The sequence below is a fragment of the Harpia harpyja genome, chromosome 4 (assembly GCF_026419915.1).
Source record: "Harpia harpyja isolate bHarHar1 chromosome 4, bHarHar1 primary haplotype, whole genome shotgun sequence".
Taxonomy (NCBI): Eukaryota; Metazoa; Chordata; class Aves; order Accipitriformes; family Accipitridae; genus Harpia; species Harpia harpyja.
Window position 1 is genome coordinate 67,140,794 of NC_068943.1, and position 17,897 is coordinate 67,158,690.

Below are 17,897 nucleotides of genomic sequence, written 5' to 3' on the forward strand. Positions count from 1 at the left end.
TCGATGGCAGGATTCTGTTTTCTCCACATGGACAAAATACTTGTCAGTTTTGTCCTTTCACTGTATGGGGAAGGTGCCAGTGGTTAAATCTCTCAGATGAGTACAGCAAAGTTGAATAGACTTGTTCAGTACTGGAGCAACATCCTGCCTGTTTATTTCTCTTCCTATACTGTTTAAATGTGACCAGGTGGACCATAACTCTCCTGACCACCCTAACACAGGCTGGACAGTGCTTGTATGAATAAGCTTTATTCTTTTTCCAGTCTTGAATCCTTATACTTCTTCTGGAACTCTTTCCATGTTACATAAATAAGCTTACAGTATAATTAACCCATGAAAAAAATACCCCTGTTTTCAATGGAGAGTTGAACACATTTTCTATCTATAAAATTCTTACAACATACTTCTGCCCTTGGGAAGAAAAAAAAATCTATGAAGTAAATCCAGTAACTATAAAAGTCCAGTATTTTTCTCTCTTCCCTCCCATTCGCCACATGCTGGGTTGGCGGATAATGTGCAATGCTTTATGTTATTTTACTATATAATATATTGGTCAAATTATGTCCTTGTGTATATCCAAATATGGTAGTTTGGAGCTCAGAGTCTTTGCAAGCAGCTGGCAAAGGGAATTTGCAATACCACAGACTACACAGAATCCTTATACCTCATATATCTGTCTCATTTTCTGAGTGCGGTGTGACAGTCACCCTTCCCTCACATGTCTCACCCTCTCATATTGAAAGGCTTTTATTTCGTTCTGAGAAGGGAACAGGTGTAGTAATTAAAGTATGCATTGTGGCATCACTTAAAAATCCCAGGGGAGACTACTGTGGCAGTTATTCTTCAGGTCTAGCAAAAAACAGTTTCACTTCCAGCATATACACTGTGAAAATGTATAAAAGAGGTAGCAGACATTTGCTGGAGATGTGGTCTGCCACAGAACTGCGGAGCCAGAAATAAAACTGAGGGCTGCTGCAATGTGGCCTTGTTGACCTCGATGCCTTTGCGTGACTGATAACCTGAAACTTCTTTCTGTGGAGAAATTTACTAGGAGAATTTTGTGGCTATGTATGTGCCAGTAAAACTGAGCATATTGACACTTTATTTTGAAAAATAATGTTCTCCAAAGTAGAGTGAACAGAATTCTCATTAATATACCCATGGAGAAAAAGCATATGTTGTGTGATACTGTTTTTCACATCTGGTGGCAGCCATTTTGTCAGTGCAAATGAGAATACTTAATAATGATTAGAGATGGAGTAATTCCGCCCATGCCTAAATACCCTTACTGCAGTGCATGTTTGCAAGAGAACTAGCCATTTCTAGATACTTGTGCAAAATCCAAAGCTGCTGACCCAAATACTAGCAAATAGTGAACAGCTTGGATATAAATATTCATGAACATGTGATTGCAGTAGTCAACCAAAAGGCTGCTGGGGACAAAATGAGAAGATGCCTAATGTTTTGCAGAAACCCATTAGCTGAATTCAGGAACAAAAGGCTTCAGTTTGCCAAGGAATGTAATGGGGGCTTTATTCTATTGCGATATTTAAAGGAAGCAAGGCCTGAACTTCATTGGTGTAATGCAGTCATGCAGACAAGTAATTAAAATAATATATCTTAAAAGCAAGTCATACTGTGTTTTTCAAATAACTGGTTTATTCCATTGCCTAATGCATCCTTACTAGATGAATGAGTAGTAATTTTTATAGAGTGAGCCGAGGCAGAGTTGGAAGTTAGTAGGTAATATGTCCTAATATCACTCTCAATGCAACCTGAGGGGTTGTTAACTGTGTGTAGCACAGCATTCTCTGTGCCGTTGAAAAGGAACTCTGCATATTTTCAGCTGAGTGCACTCCCAAACCAAATTCCACTTCGTGTGTGCTATTACTATATTACAGTGATAAAAAACACCTGACAAATGTTTGATTTAATGAATGTTACTTTAACCCCTGCTGCCAGTCTGCCTTTATTTCTATACGATGAATTTATTTTTTTGTTAATTTATTTATCTGCTCTTGGTTCTAGTCGCTGTGTCTCTGAGGAATCAGAAAGTCATCATTCCCCAGGTTCCCGACGTCGATGCTGTGTCCGTGGCAGAGACTGTCTCAGTGCCAGAGCTTAGCCAGTTTACACTGTGCTTTGAAGCAACCAAGGGCAGCAGCGATGACAATGACGACTGGAAGGTCTTCTCCTACACCGATGCATTGTCAACAGAATTCTTCAGCTTTGGGAAGACCACAAAAGGCCATTTTCTGTCCTTTTCAGGCACACAGTGCATCCTTGAGAATGCATTGCCCCGAAATGCAGAGTTTTTCACAGGAACCTTTCAACAGCTCTGTGTCGTAGTGGATAGCTTCTCGGGCAGTGTAGGTATATATGCCAAAAGCACCTATCATATAGTGTACTGTCCGGGTATCTTTGACAAAGTTATCCCTGGAAACGGGAGGCTGGTGCTGGGCTCTAACAGCAATGAAGTGAGCTCTCTAAATGGGGACATTTACAACTTCCGCCTCTGGAATTTCACCATGAATGCGCAAACACTGGCCAACCTCAGCTGTGATGTGAAAGGAAACATTGTAGACTGGGAAAATGAATTCTGGAGTATTCCAACTTCAGCACTGAAAGCAGAAAACAATTTGAGTTGTGGTGAGTACGCCTTGCCAAATCTTTTTTGCTTATTTTCCCCCCACATTTCTGCATTGTGCTGAACGTATTATATAGCAGCACAGAAGAAAAAGAGATTTCCTGTGAAAGAAAAACAGCTAGGTCTTACCTTTCTTAGACTTTAGCTCAACTCTTACCATACACAGAGGCTTTGAAAGGGTATAGAGTTGATTTCCTAAAGAACAACTCCCCTAAGTATATGGAGTTGCTGCTTGAAATGGTCTGCAGACTAAAGCTTTTCCTAAACAGTTTGTTTATTGGCCATCTACTCATATGAAATGGGGATAACAGGCAAGCACCTGCTAGCCTCAAGTAAGATTACGGTGGTCTCTGGAGAAAAAAATGTGTGTTAACTAACCATTTAGTAAATGTTTTTGTACCTGCTCTTTGGCCCTTTGATTAGCCAGAAGGAGCACTTGCTAGCCTTGTGCTGTGTGTGCAGAGCCAGCAAAAGCAGTGACAAACAGCAATCCATAAGAAAGAAAAAGTACAGGAAAAGATTAAATTAGAGGAGGCAGACAGGAAGGAAGATTTTAGATCAAAATCATCATGTTTTATCTTCCTGATGACATATTATCTGTCCTTCTTTTAATTGGTAATTACTGAAGGTCTTTCTTCCTGTAGATTACGCCAGAAGATAAATTTCCATATATTGTCCAACCTATTCTCATTTCATGGCTCAGGCACTTGATTCTCATAAATGTCCAGGTGTACTTTTTATATATGTATATGTTATTACAGTTGGTTGATAATTTTCTACTGGAACATTTTTTCCAGATAAAAAAAAAAATCAAAAGTGAAAAATCTTTGTCACTTTGGACCAGTATTTTTTTTTTTTTAAGAATATTTTGGTTAGTAACAACTTTAGAGATATTTGGATAACTATAAAATGCATAGGGGAAAATCTGAATCAAGGCCAGCAGTAGCCTATACACACACATATGATGCTTGTGAAAATCAACTGCTATCAAACTCCATGTCCACAGAGTTTGAGACCTCCTATTGTAGCAAATACACGTTTGTTAAAAAAAAACCAAAAAAGACAAAGTAAACAGTTAAAAATCTTGGTTCTTTCTGAACCACGTGGGGTCTCTTCCCATCTAATGTTGTCCTCTCCAATTCTGCCTTCTTGCTCCTCTGGCACCTGACTACTTATTCATTTAAACATAGTTTAAATAGCGTCAATATAAGCATCTCCTGACAGAGCATCTGTCAGCGGTCTGAGAATCCTTGGCTTAAAACAGAAGCTGGCATCATTAAGGCATGCTAGTTGCTGTATCTAATAGCTCATGAGGGATTAAGGTGGCTAAAAAAACCATCTTGCTTGCTTTAGTTTACTCAAACCAAAACGTGAGGTACTCATTCACAGCTAGACTGTCTGGGACAGCTCTCAGCATGCCTCTGCTAAAAAAAAATTAAGCAACACCTCTATAAAAGGACAAGCAACTAGATGCCTTCACCCCTCTGCCAGAGCAAAGGAAAGGCTGATCTAAACATTGACCATGACTGACAAAGGAGTTCTGGACAAAAATGTTGTTGCTTTTCTATCAGTACAAACTGATCTGACAGAAAATAACTTCGCAGAAAATCTTACTCCTCTTATACTGTTATACCATGAAGACTACCACAATACTTTTACTAAACAACCTACCAAGACCTCTGTAAATGTTGCGGTCTCATTTAATTTTGACTGGAGTATGGGTCTTGTCATTCTTTCTGTTAAAGACTGTACAGTCCTGTGACACAAATGTAATAACACAGCTGGGGTCATAGAAACAATACACTTGTTTTCATTCGACAGCTTTATTCCTTGGGATGTCATTGTTCAGCAGTTTCCTTACAGCAGAACATTATTTTAGAAAATGTATATTGGCATTCCTATGTTAGGCCCAGGTATCTATCCAAGCCACTTCAAATGTATCTATATATAAGCATCGTTATTTCCTCTAACTAAGCCTAGGAGAAAACTAACTCACTAGTCAGTCTTTTTCTTTTGAAGATATTAAATCACTCCCTATGATACAGGCTTTCCTGAACCAGAGTATTTCCTAAAAGAAAGTACTGGGTACAGTGTCATTTCAAAAATGGTTACTAATTCCAGAGAAGGAATTGTTAGAATTTTCTTCCCTTCATCTTCTTGAATAAAAGCCTTCATTGTAAAACCAGCCTTCAACAGGAGAGTTGATGAGTCAGGCTATCAACCATGAATAAACCGTTGACAGTAGGGAGATGACTCTAACTGATTGGGCTTCATTTAGCAGCAATGGAAGGATTTATGCAGAAAGGAGGTTTTCACACAGCTCCAATAACACTTCCCCAGGAAGCGGCATGTAACTTAAAAAAACCCAAACCAAGCATTTAGCAGTGATCTCAACATATCTGTGCCTGAACAGTGCTTACATTTTTCAAGGGGTATTATTTTCATGGTTTTTCAGACAAAGCTTTTACAAGTAGATTTATGGAGCGTAAAAACACTCGAATGGCAAATTGTTCCAGATAATCTTTTCATAGTTTTACCGTCTCCTAGTTTATTCCTTAGACTAATGTTTTCACAGCTGTGCAGTCATGGTGGGGTGTTTCTGTAAGACTTGTCGGAATTCTGTTTTTATTGCCGTACCTTCGCACAGCTTGCATTTAAAGGTATATGTACACAGCCTGGGTATCCAGAATAATTTTAAAACAAGTAGCCTAGGTAATGACAGTGGTGTAACAACGCCAGTTCAGAGCTCAAGGCAGGCAAACTGAGGAGCATTTAATCAACCTCTGGTACTGATTTTGGAGCCTGCACTGGCTACACCTATAGCAGGATATGATCTACTCAGTTTAAGGGTAATGTGGCTGCACGTCTGTCCATGCCTGCAATTGCATTTGCTTCATGTACACTTTGTATGAGTCCTTCATTCCCAAAGGCCAGAGGAATTCTTAATTTCACTGTCAGATTCAACTCAGGGTGGGATCTGTCTGCCTTAGGCAGCTGAATGATGTTTCAGGCTGAGCTAATTGCCCTCAGTGGTGTTTATGAATAGTGGAATGAAAAAGGCTGTTCCAAAGGTCAGTGCATCTCATACTAGAGAAGATGTCTCAGTGAAGTCAGAAGTTCTTTGCTGTGGGAGTGCCTGTTCCTCCCCATTGACTATAAAGTCTAGCGTGACGAGCAGATACGGATGTCTGAGTTTTAAACGTTTGAAGTGAGTGAGATATACCACACAAAGTGTCCATAATACAGGTCCATATCTGCTGTTCACATTACTGACCATGCCATTTGGCTTCATAAAGTACCTGTTGGCAAGTATCTGTTTGCATCCAAATCATATTTTCTTTAGTGGACACTGAAGGAATGCCTAGTCTGGCCAGAATTCAACCCAATTAAAACTTTAAAATCTTATTGAATATATTCACTGAAAATATTCCTCTTTAAAGTATACAGCTGGGGTGGGTTGACCCTGACTGGAAGCCAGGCGCCCCCCAAAGCCGCTCTATGACTCCCCTCCTCAGGTGGACAGTGGAGAGAAAATATAATGAAAGGCTCGTGGGTCAAGATAAGGACAGGGAGGGATCACTCACCAATTACTGTCATGGGCAAAACAGACTCAACTTGGGGAAATTAATTTATTATAAATCAAATCAGAGCAGGGTAATGAGAAATAAAACCAAATCTTAAAAACACCTTCCCCCCATGCCTCCCTTCTTCCCAGGCTTAACTTCACTCCTGATTTTCTCTACCTCGTCCCCCCGGCAGTGCAGGGGGATGGGCAATGGGGGTTGTGGTCAGTCCATCACACTTTGTCTGTGCCACTCCTTCCTCCTCAGGGGGAGGACTCCTCACTCTTCCCTTGCTCCAGCGTGGGGTCCCTCTCACAGGAGACAGTCCTCCACAAACTTCTCCACCGTGGGTCCTTCCCACAGGCTGCAGTTCTTCACGAACTGCTCCAGTATGGGTTCCTTCCATGGGGTACGGTCCTTCAGGCACAGACTGCTCCAGCGTGGGTCCCCTGTGGGGTCACAAGTCCTGCCAGAAAACCTGCTCCAGCGTGGGCTCCTCTCTCCACAGGGCCACAGGTCCTGCCAGGACCCTGCTCCAGTGTGGGCTCTCCACGGGGTCACAGCCTCCTTTGGGCATCCCCCTGCTCTGGCGTGGGGTCCTCCCCGGGCTGCAGGTGGATATCTGCTCCACTGTGGACCTCCATGGGCTGCAGGGGGACAGCCTGCCTCACCAAGGTCCTCCCCACGGACTGCAGGGGAATCTCTGCTCCGGCGCCTGGAGCACCTCCTCCCCTTCCTTCTTCACTGACCTGGGGGTCTGCAGGGTTGTTTCTCTCACATATTCTCACTCCTCTCTCCCAGCTGCAATTGCTGTTGCACAGGTTCTTTTTCCCCCCTTCTTAAATACATTATCCTAGATGCGTGACCACCATCAATGATGAGCTCGGCCTTGGCCAGCAGTGGGTCCGTCTTGGAGCCAGCTGGCATTGGCTCTGTCAGACATGGGGGAAGCTTCTAGCAGCTTCTCACAGAAGCCACCTCTGTAGCCCCCCTGCTACCAAAATCTTGCCATGCAAACCCAATACAGTCTTCTGACTTAAGTGTTTTGTGAAGTTGGATTGGATTTTTTTAACTTCACCAAATAAAATCACAATCTTTTTTTAAATACTCACTGAAGAAAATATGAAGGTCCACAGATTTTCCAAGCCAACTTTCAGGTGATCTTTCCATGATACGGAGCGAAGAGGACATTACTTACAGCAGGTTTTGATATTGACTGTTTAATATTAGCAAATATATTTGGGGGAAAAGAAAAAATCTCACACAGGAGCTAGTATGTTCACTTGGAACATCCTTCCTGGAGTTCATAGGAAGTGTACCAAGGAAGTGAATTTGCCTGTATCTCTTAATCTATTTTAAAAACAAAAACAAAAACAAAAAAGCCAAAAAAACCCCCAACCCTGAGCTTTCATATTTGTTGAGGATCACAGGTTTTAAATTCTGCCCTATTTTTGTCGGCAATAAATGTAATGGTATCTGTGGCATGACATGATTTCTGTATGGAGGCCCCATGCTTCATCTGTTCTTGCACCACAGGAAATATTTTCCTAGCTATCTTTACGAGCTGATGGGTGGTGGCTCTGTAATTTTATGGAAGGATACAATGTTTCATGAGAGAACCTTATTAAGTCAATATGATTCTGAAGTGGTAAAGCAAAAGCCAAAAGGGCAATGCTCTGAGTAGGTTCATATTATGCCACGCTCTACAGCCCGATTATTTTTCGACAGAGTGTGCAAAAGCAGCTGTATCTGCAGCTGAACCACTGGGATGCACAAAGTGTAATTAATGCAGTTTCACCAGTTGTTTTTCTGTAGCCATTCTTACATGCCCCGGTTTTGCCTCCAGATCATCAAAGTGTGTGCATGTTGTTATGAATAATTTACTAGAGATACAGACTTGTAACATTATCTGCTTATAAATCATGCATACCAGAATATTAATCATGCCCACGCCCTGGGCAGAGGAACAAGTTTAATCACCTTTTATCTGGTTGGTGTCTGTCACAGGCAGATTACTCAGAAGTGTGTGCTGGGTAGCTAACCTGTGCTATAGCAGCGGAGCGTGGTTGCTTCTCCCAAGGTGTGCATTACTACTCATGAAGATTGCATAAATCCTATGGCCATACTGACCCCTCTGCTTAACGCTGTTTCACGGAGTACACGCGAGCTGCATTCATTTAATGCGATGTTATTTAGCGAAAGCTAAGAAAACTGGGGGAGGATACATAAGTGGCTGTAACTTGTAAGTCAACGGGGTTTTTGTGGATCCCTCAGCTGCAACAGAAAATTAAGACACATAAATCTTACAGGCAAATGGCAGTATCGGTTTTGCCACTGAGAGAAATTAGGAAAAGGACTGTGTCACTGCAAGATATAACATATTTTCAGACTTGATAGTTTTATGCCCAGTAGCCAAACCTTTCTGATTCTTTTACTTTGTTTTTCTAAAGGCTCATACCTAATTCCCTCTTCTGCAATTGAACCAACCAGTTGTGCAAACCTGGGGAGCCTTTGCCAAGGTAAGAAGCTCAGGTCATTTTTGCAGTTTCATCTTAGGGAAATCTTTATTTTCCTGGGGTTTTTATTCCATTTCTTTTTATTATTGTTTCTAAAAGGGTGAACTGCAGTCAAAAAAAATAGCAAGGAAAGGAATGCTTTAGTCTCATCAAGTGTGTGGGTGTCCTGTACATACAATATGTGAAAAAATGTGATCACTCCCTTGATAATACATTTTCCAAATAGTGTCCATTATATCAAAACTGAATTAATTGACTGCTTTCATTTCTTTCTCCATCTCTTTTCCTCCTGCACATTTTGACAGTAAAATATTAACCAGGATAAGAAGTGGGTATATCTGTAAGAAAGAAATGAGCAGATGTAAATAAAGGAACTGACTATTATTCATTTTTTTTCCAATAAGCTATTTTGAGGCTAGATACTTTGAGATTAGCAGGTAAAAATTTAACATCAAACTGCAAAATCCAGCAGCTATTCATTAATGAAACACTTGTTACAGCACTTAGTGATGGTTTAATAGTGTAAAAATCACCACATATAAGAATTCATTAGATGTTTTTAAAGGTCAGCTCAGCTGAATGCAAGGAATAGGTGAACCCTAAAGATTTCCATGCCATGTGAATCATTGGACATGCAAGGACAGTTAATTCCTTCTGCTCTACTTAGAGGCTGAAGTTCTGTAAAAATGCTTGACATGAACAACATCAGCCCGTTTCCATAATACCTTTGTCAACACAGACCTGCTAATGAGGGGTGGCATACTATGTTAAACTTTAATCACAGCAGCAGCTGCACCAAAAATAATGTCTAGCTCTGTAACCCTTTCCAGGCTGAATGGTGGAAGAATGAGACAGGAAAGAATAAAATATAAAAGGGGAAGAGGAATTCTCAGAACTCTTTCAAAACCAACATTTACAAGTAAATCAGATTTAGCTTAAAAATAAAAAGGAAAATGCACTCTGCTTGGGAAGCCAGTAAGAGATTTATGTCAGTCTTCAGTGTTGTCGTGGTTTAACCCCAGCCAGCAACTAAACACCACGCAGCCGCTCACTCACTCCCCCTCACCCAGTGGGATGGGGGAGAAAATCGGGAAAAGAAGCAAAACCCGTGGGTTGAGATAAGAACGGTTTAATAGAACAGAAAAGAAGAAACTAATAATGATAATGATAACACCAATAAAATGACAACAGCAATAATGAAAGGATTGGAATGTACAAATGATGCGCAGTGCAATTGCTCACCACCCGCCGACCGACACCCAGCCAGTCCCCGAGCGGCGAATCCCTGCCCCCCCACTTCCCCGTTCCTATACCGGATGGGACGTCACATGGTATGGAATACACCGTTGGCCAGTTTGGGTCAGGTGCCCTGGCTGTGTCCTGTGCCAACTTCTTGTGCCCCTCCAGCTTTCTCACTGGCTGGGCATGAGAAGCTGAAAAATCCTTGACATTAGTCTAAACACTACTGAGCAACAACTGAAAACATCAGTGTTATCAACATTCTTCGCTCTGAACTCAAAACATAGCACTGTACCAGCTACTAGAAAGACAGTTAACTCTATCCCAGCTGAAACCAGGACAAGTGTACTTCCAGATTTTTCTGAGGTAAATTTGGTTCAGGTTCTTGGAGCATATTGTACTGGTCTCCACAGGGAAAGTGAAATGCCAGTTATGTCCATAATCGGATTTCAAACAGTAATTTTCAGGCATCATATTCACAAAGCACAATATGATCTAAATACTACTACTGGAATACCTTAGGTAATGTGACAGGAACAATTATTCAGTGTTAGTATTTTTATATGTAAAGAGTAATAGAGCCACCATGTAAAGTACTTTGTGTATTCTCTTCGAAGAACTCTGAGCGTTTTCATCTATCAAAATGGTGTGGTGTGAAAGGAGGGAGAATATCTTTCATTAGGTCAGCTAATATGGCTGCAGAAATGGACACACTTTCAGCGAAACAAGCCTGCTTTTCTAAAAGCTTCATCCTTTTTTCCAGCTTTATTAACTTGTCTAGTAGAAGATATTACCTCTAATAAAAGATGCTACCTTTCAAACTTGCCTTTCTTAACTTCTTAGACCATCGCATCTTCAAGAAAGACTATCAGTACTTTCATGAAGGTAATACTCTTTCCTTCTCTGAAAACTGTTTGGTAAAGTGTCACTGGTGTTCTGTGTTTGTCACTCTGGAAGTGGCAGATCAGATTTACCCTGTTCATCATCATCATTATTGTCATAATAATGAAAATCATAAAAAGTTGTCTGTCTGTCTATTTTTGTCAGCACTGCAGACTTATTTTACACTGAGAGGCCAGTCTGGATTCCTTTTTTGTTTGTTTGCTGTGTGTTGTGCAATAGCACCAGTAACAAAGTTTGTGGATGCCAGATTATGTCAGCTACAGTCTGATAAAAGAGTCGTTTTCTCCATTATGCTTAGCAAACATTTTCATTCATTAGAAGATGCCCCCTTTAACAGTGTTGACTGGAAGATATAATCAGTAAGCCCTATAACTTTTTTTTCAGACAATATAGCCCTGAAGTTTCAAGGAAGAAGAGTCTTTTTGTATTATAGGGTGTCACTTTATATACTCACTTTCCCAGTTAGAACCTGTTTGCTGCAGTGTCCAACTCTTCCTTCTCTTTCCCTAAGTTTCTTGTTTCACTGAAACCTGAACATGAATCTGCTTGCTAAGCTGAGACCTGAGTTTATGACTTTCAGACTCAAAAGGTTAGCTAAAACAACCTCACAAAAAATCAGAAGTGCAATTTCTTGCCTAAAATACAATTGTTTAACCTTTCCAGGTTGGTTCTTCGTCAAAATCTGCAAAAGCCATGTAACACTGTGAGATTATACTGCACCAACCTTCAGATTTTAAAAAGAGTTTTCAGGAAAAAATAAATCTGTCAGTGAGTGGATTTGCATTCTCTGGGAGTTACTAGATAAAATTAAATTGTTTTCCAAACTATTTGAAAACTTAGTGGCATGATCTTTTAACTCCTCTAGCATGTATACCCTCCCACAGTATGCTGGGGGGGAAATTTGCAGTTTTGGTTCCTCACTCTGATTTTCAAAAGTGTTCTAGCTGGTTCTCCTGGGAAACATTTGCCAGGGTTGTGTGGGATGACTCCTGTTAGTGTCAGTGGGAACAGTGTAGCTGAAATCCTACATGAAGCTTTCAAAATATATATTCCACTTCAATTATTCCAAGTCTGATTTCAATTCTTTTCATCGCATGGAGTTCAATGGAGTTAACTGGATCCTTACGTGGGCGTTTTAGTTTCTTGTTTGTTTGTCATCTTCAGTCCCTGAGTAGGGACAATTATTCTTTTCACAAGCAATATTCTAAGTGCGTGCATCTTAAACTTAGAAGATCTATTTTCTGGTCTTTGGACAGCTGTTTGGATCTGAAGCTCTCATAAGAGGATTTTGAGTTTATGAAAGCAGTACAGGACTGATCTTGCAAACCTCACACTGGCAAAACTCTACCTCAAGTCAGTGAAAGTGATGACTGCAGGATTGGGACCTCAGTTCATATCCATTCGTCACTTTGTGCAGAAAATAATGATGTGTTTATTTAACATTTATGGCATTGTGTGTAGATGGTTTCATTTTACATTGTCATGCATTGTTCCCATTTTGTCTTACCTTATTAACATTCATATTTCATTCAAGTTCACCTCTTTCTCATCTTTATTACCAGCTACTGTAAATGCTACTACTCCTACACCACCCACTGTCACCACTAACATGCCTGATACTAATAGAAACGATAAGCCAAACAATGGTAAGAAATCCTGTGTTACATTTTTCCTTGTACTGTGTCTAGAGCAAATTTATTGTATTTTAAGGTGTGTTTTTTATACTATCATAATGTCAAGGGTCATGTCTCAGTTCTGATCTCATTTACACTGAAATAAACCAGGACTAATTTCACTGCACCATGTAAGAATGGTGTAAATGAGAACAGAACCAAACTTTGTGTTTATTTGTATCATGTTTACCTGGCTCTTGTACGAAAGGGACTCACTTTGTGTCACCCATTGTATTTACCCATGCAAAGAACGAGGGAAAGGAGAGGGATTTTTAAAAAGGGTCCAAAAAGAACCATGCTGTTGAAACGTTTTAAGGCTGCAGATTATGAGGCATTGTGTAGCTCCTGCTTGTGCATCCAGGGTGGTAGTATGCTGGGGTTGTCTGTTCCTCACTAGCAGGCACAGGAGCCAAGTGGAATCATTCCTATGGAGCAAAGCCACTTCCACTGAGTCAACAGGAATCTTTCCACTGACTTCAAGAAGAGCTGGATCAGACTTTACTAGGGAAAATGTTGACAGTATCAGATATCATTTACTTTTCATTTAGAAAGATTAAGGGAAAAAATAAGGTAGTAAATGAGCCTATTATTAGCACAGGAAAAAAGCAGGGATTTCTTTTGAGGTTTTCTCAAATTCTGTGATATCACTGTCTCCTAGAGACTGAGCATCATTTTATGAGGCGCTGCTAAAATATTCATTAGTTTGTTAAACATTATTAACAACACAGAGATAGGTTTCTGCAATTTTCACCTGAGGCTTAAAGATATTTTTTGTAAAGATTCATTTTTTCAGTGTGCACCACAGAAATAAATTAGAATGGGGGGGGGGGGGAGGCTGGGGGTTGGGTTTTTTTTTTCCAAATGCATCAGTTGTTACTGTAGGATTTAAAATTCTTGGAGTATTTTTTCTTTTGGCAGATCATATCTTGTACATTGGCAATCAGGCAGTACAGTAGACAATGTGAAAGTATTTATCTGAATTCAGCCTGTTTGGGTTTACTAAGCTGTAGAAGTAAGAAGAAAATATTGAAAATTTCTTCCAAATTGTGCTTTTTTCTTTTTGTGGAGCCACTCACTCTACGTTGACCATGAGCAGTTAACTCTGATTTTTGTAACTGCAGAAGGAACTGAATGCCTTATTAATGTTAATATGAATAAAAACTGGACAATTAAGTCCTTTCTTTGGCTTTAAAACTCCCAAGAGAAAGTAGAAAGACTAAGAAAAATAAGCCAAATTCATTTACAGTAGAAGCAAATTAAACTTTCACTCAGCTAACTGGCATCATTTTCCACTCTTGGTAAGCTGATTTTTAAACCAAGAGCAGACAGCCAAGAACAGACAGTTAAGTTGCATATATTTTCTTTAATCCATTAACTATGTGGCTTACTACACACAGACCTGCAGGAATTCAGAGTTCCTGCTACGGTTATCTTCAGAATGAAGAGAAATTCACCTGAATCCTCCCATTCACAACCACAGAGGCAGCAAGAGTCTAAGATAGAAGGGGTCAAAACCATAGGAATTATCTCAACCCCAATTATTTGGCCAGTGAAGCAAAGGCCTCTCCGTTTCAGTAAAAACTCAGCAGATGAGAACCCAGAGAGAAAAAACATGTACAGCTTGTTTCTTCCAACTACATCCACATCAGCTGATTCTGAGGAGACCGGCAACGATACCTTGGCTACTTTTACAGAAAAAACTGACCTAGATAATACTGTGATGAATCAATTACCAAATGAAAATATTTTGAATTATTCTAGAAGTTCATTCCATGGAATTTCTGATGCAGCAGGTGCTGTTACAGAGCCTTCTTTGAATGCAGCAGTTCCTTTTCTTCAAAGCAGAAGTCCTAATGCAGAGCTAGCACGGATTTTGGCAGATGGGCTAGATCATTCTGACTCTGAGTCAGCGGTCCACTCTCCCATTAGCAGCGGCAGCACTGCTTATGAACACAGAAAAGAAACTGTGTGGCTTTCATCCTCCAACAGCGGCACAAGCAATTTCATGCCTATAAGCAATGTCCTGGAGCCTGTGAGTTGGTGGAGTGAGACTGTATTTCATCATATCACCTCTAGCATTCAAAAAGACAGACATCATTTTCTTTCTAGCTTATCTATATCACCCACAGAGGAGAAATCATCATTCCAAAAAAGTAGGCTAGATTTGCTAGACTTCACACCTGAAGATTTTTACCTGAAAATGATAGAAGGCAATGCTGATAGGAAACCTTTTTCTATGTTAGCAGAATTTCAGTTTAGAAAATCTACACACATTAAGGAACATCACTCAGGAGGCATTACAGATGTAACCTCTGTGGAGACTCCATGTGCAAACCCAACAACTTTTTTTCAAAACATGAAAAAAGCATACACAAAATGTATGCCTGACATCCAACAGACAAATTCAGTCCTAGGACACAGTAGAGAACTACAAGCATTTTCAGCACTTCTGGTAGGAACAGGCTGGACAAGCTCAGCATATAAGCACATTGTAACAACCCTTCCTGTTTATCAACAATCGTTGACTGACATATATTTGGAAAGTGACAGCATATTTATATCTAATAGCAATTACTGGTCTCATTATTTAAAACATTCAGTATATTTTCAAAAGCCAAGAGAGACCCTCAGAAATGGAGTACTGGAGAACAATTTAGATGCATTTCATGGTAGCAATGAAAACAAAGAGTCAGCTTTTTCCATATTAGAGCCAGAGAACATGAATAGAGTTGGCAAATCCTCAGACTCAGGTTACTTGGATTTTCCAACAAAATATGTAGATATTTCCCCTTCTTTAACACCGAGTTTCTGGACTGTTTCCTATCATTTGAAAGAAGAATCTCAAGTGTTTTCTGGGGATCCATCAGAAAATTGGTGGCTTTCATTTAATAAGCTGCTTTCTTCCCCAACAGAGAGATTGCTATCCATTAGTTCACCTGTTAACTCTGACAGTATCTCTGAACGAACATCTGCCATTAGATTATTAGGTCACAGGGCTGAAGAAATTAACTTCTCTAGTCATGCATCAGCTTTAGAAACACAAATCTTTAGTTCATTTATTCCAGGCCTTTCAAAGAGAATTTCAGAAAGTAATGGCAGGACAATATCACAGTTGCAGTCAACAATGAACTTTGCAAACCTAACTGTGCCTTCCAACAGTGAATTTTATTTTGATTTTCCTTTCCCTTCCCTGGAAGCACCTTTGAGTCAACCCTCAGTACAGGTACAGGTAAGTCCCTTTGATAAGGTACTTGAAAACTCCACAGAAAAATTAATGATATTTGATAGTTTGCACATGCAAATTGGAACTGACATAGTGAGTGATAAAACCATGACCTTCCTAAACAATAGGCAGCAGCTTGTTTCTGTCCTTCCAACACATTCAGGTACCCAGCCTTCACATTCAAGGGATAGCCAAGCTGCTTCCTTGATCAACACACCAGTTAAGAGTTTGGTAAACTGTACAAGAACACATGGATCACTGCAGTCTCAAAGTCTTTCAGCAAATGATGCTATAACAAATACTATTGATAAAGCAAGAAGTAAAGTTCAAATAGATGCAGGTGTCTTTTTAAAAAACATCAGTTCAATGAATTCTGACTTCCTTCCAATGACATTGTCTTTGGAATTAAGGCACTTTCTTCATTCATACTCAAAATTCAGAGTCAGCGTACCTCCTAACAGCTACTCCACACCTCCACTCCCACAAAGTTTTCAGAACCATCTTGATAAAATTTCTCCAAGCCTGATCCCTCAGTGGGATGTAGCAGAGTTAAGCTTGCCAACAACAGTAACACCGAGAAATCACCTGACTGTTTTACGACAAAACTCTGTTGAAAATCAAGGGGACGGTCTGAGATATTCTCTGTGGGCAGTAGAACAAAAAATCATTGGTGATAATGAAGACATAAGGAATTCTGTTGTTCTGACATCAACAAACATATTGAGGCTTTCCAAATGGGCTTCAGAAGGGGAGGTGCATGGATCCTTTAGCAAGCACAGAGAAGGAATGTCTTCTCTGAATATTGTTAGTACTCATGCCTTGGATTTTGACAATGCTGATTATGGACGTTTTGCAAATCTCCCTTCTATTTTGGAGTCATCAAGAACTGCAATAATGAATGATGCAATACCTTTGCCATCTTCATACAGTGGAGTTATTATTCAGCACAAAGAGACCATCCTGAAGGGCACTCTGACAACACCTGCAGCAGCAATTCAGCACTCTTTCATGCAGTCCCAAATGCCAGTTTCTTCTGTAACATACCACCAGTCATCAGTTTTGACACATGTTCATTCCTTGGCCAACTTACCATCTGGGACAAGCCAAAATACCACCCTTTACCCACCACTGAATCAACTTACTAGCTCTCCTGCAGTCTTTTTATCTTGTTTATGTTACTCCTTCACTGAGCTGGGCTGCCTGTGTCCACCTGAGGTCAACTACAGTATGTCAAGCCATTAAGTTAGATGTAGAAAAAAACTAGATCATCTTATCTATTAGATATTCAGTTGGTAGACTGAACATAGAAGTAGCTGGCTTTCACCCTTTAGATATAGATCCATTGAGCATATGAAAAGATTTTGGAATAGTAATTTAATTACAGTAGAAGGGAATTTGTAACATCTTGGTGATAGTAAATGTCATTAACCTGTGATTTCTAATTTTTGTGTACTTCTCTAAGACAGCTCTCATGAGACTGTGAGGATAATATATTGGGTTGCCATGTATTTTATATATTTTTATGCCATTTTATTGTTTGAGATTGTATGAATGTTTTTCACAGTATTCCTATATTTTTGAGGATCTAACTTTCAAAAAGCAAAGATTTTCCAAAAGAAACTTTTGGATAATTTGCCTAACAGAATTAAAAAAAAAAACAATCCTGGTATTTCATTGATCATTATATTTTTATAGTTGGTGGTAGGTGTGGGGAGAATTGTTTTTCCACGTTCTTTTTCCCTCTTTTTTCAAATTATCTTTGGCGACTTTTCATCAATTTTCTGCCCATAAAAACATTTTTTTTCATTCAGCATTTTGAGGTGGGATTTCCACTGTTTAATTTGGAGAGTGAGAAATCATTTTTAGTTTTCACTATCTGCCACTGCAGTCTCCTGAGAGTGTTTAAAAATGTAGATTAGTTCTTTGTTCTTGTTCTTTTTTTGCCTCATTAAAACATGCTTTGGGTCACCATCTGGTGGAGATCTTGAAGCTGTTGACTAGTTTGTAGTTACTACGTTTGATTTTAAAAATACTTTGCATATTCCTATATTAAGGTGATTTGTCCATATACATAATTATATAAATAAGGTTATAATTATATATATGATTATATATGAATGTGTGAGAATATAT

General features: G+C 39.6%; 1 protein-coding gene across 6 annotated transcripts in view; it reads left to right on the plus strand.

Annotated features, from left to right (window-relative positions):
- ADGRG6 (adhesion G protein-coupled receptor G6) overlaps window positions 1-17,897 on the plus strand; it is a 117,022-nt gene that overhangs the window by 48,442 nt on the left and 50,683 nt on the right. For 4 of the 6 annotated variants that reach the window (XM_052784542.1, XM_052784539.1, XM_052784541.1 and 1 more), the window contains exons 4-7: window positions 2,029-2,649; window positions 8,661-8,729; window positions 12,431-12,514; window positions 13,939-16,989. In XM_052784542.1, the coding sequence (XP_052640502.1) occupies window positions 2,029-2,649; window positions 8,661-8,729; window positions 12,431-12,514; window positions 13,939-16,989 (3,825 nt within the window). The remainder of the gene's footprint in view (window positions 1-2,028; window positions 2,650-8,660; window positions 8,730-12,430; window positions 12,515-13,938; window positions 16,990-17,897) is intronic. The other 2 variants (XM_052784543.1, XM_052784544.1) reach the window with 2 other exon arrangements.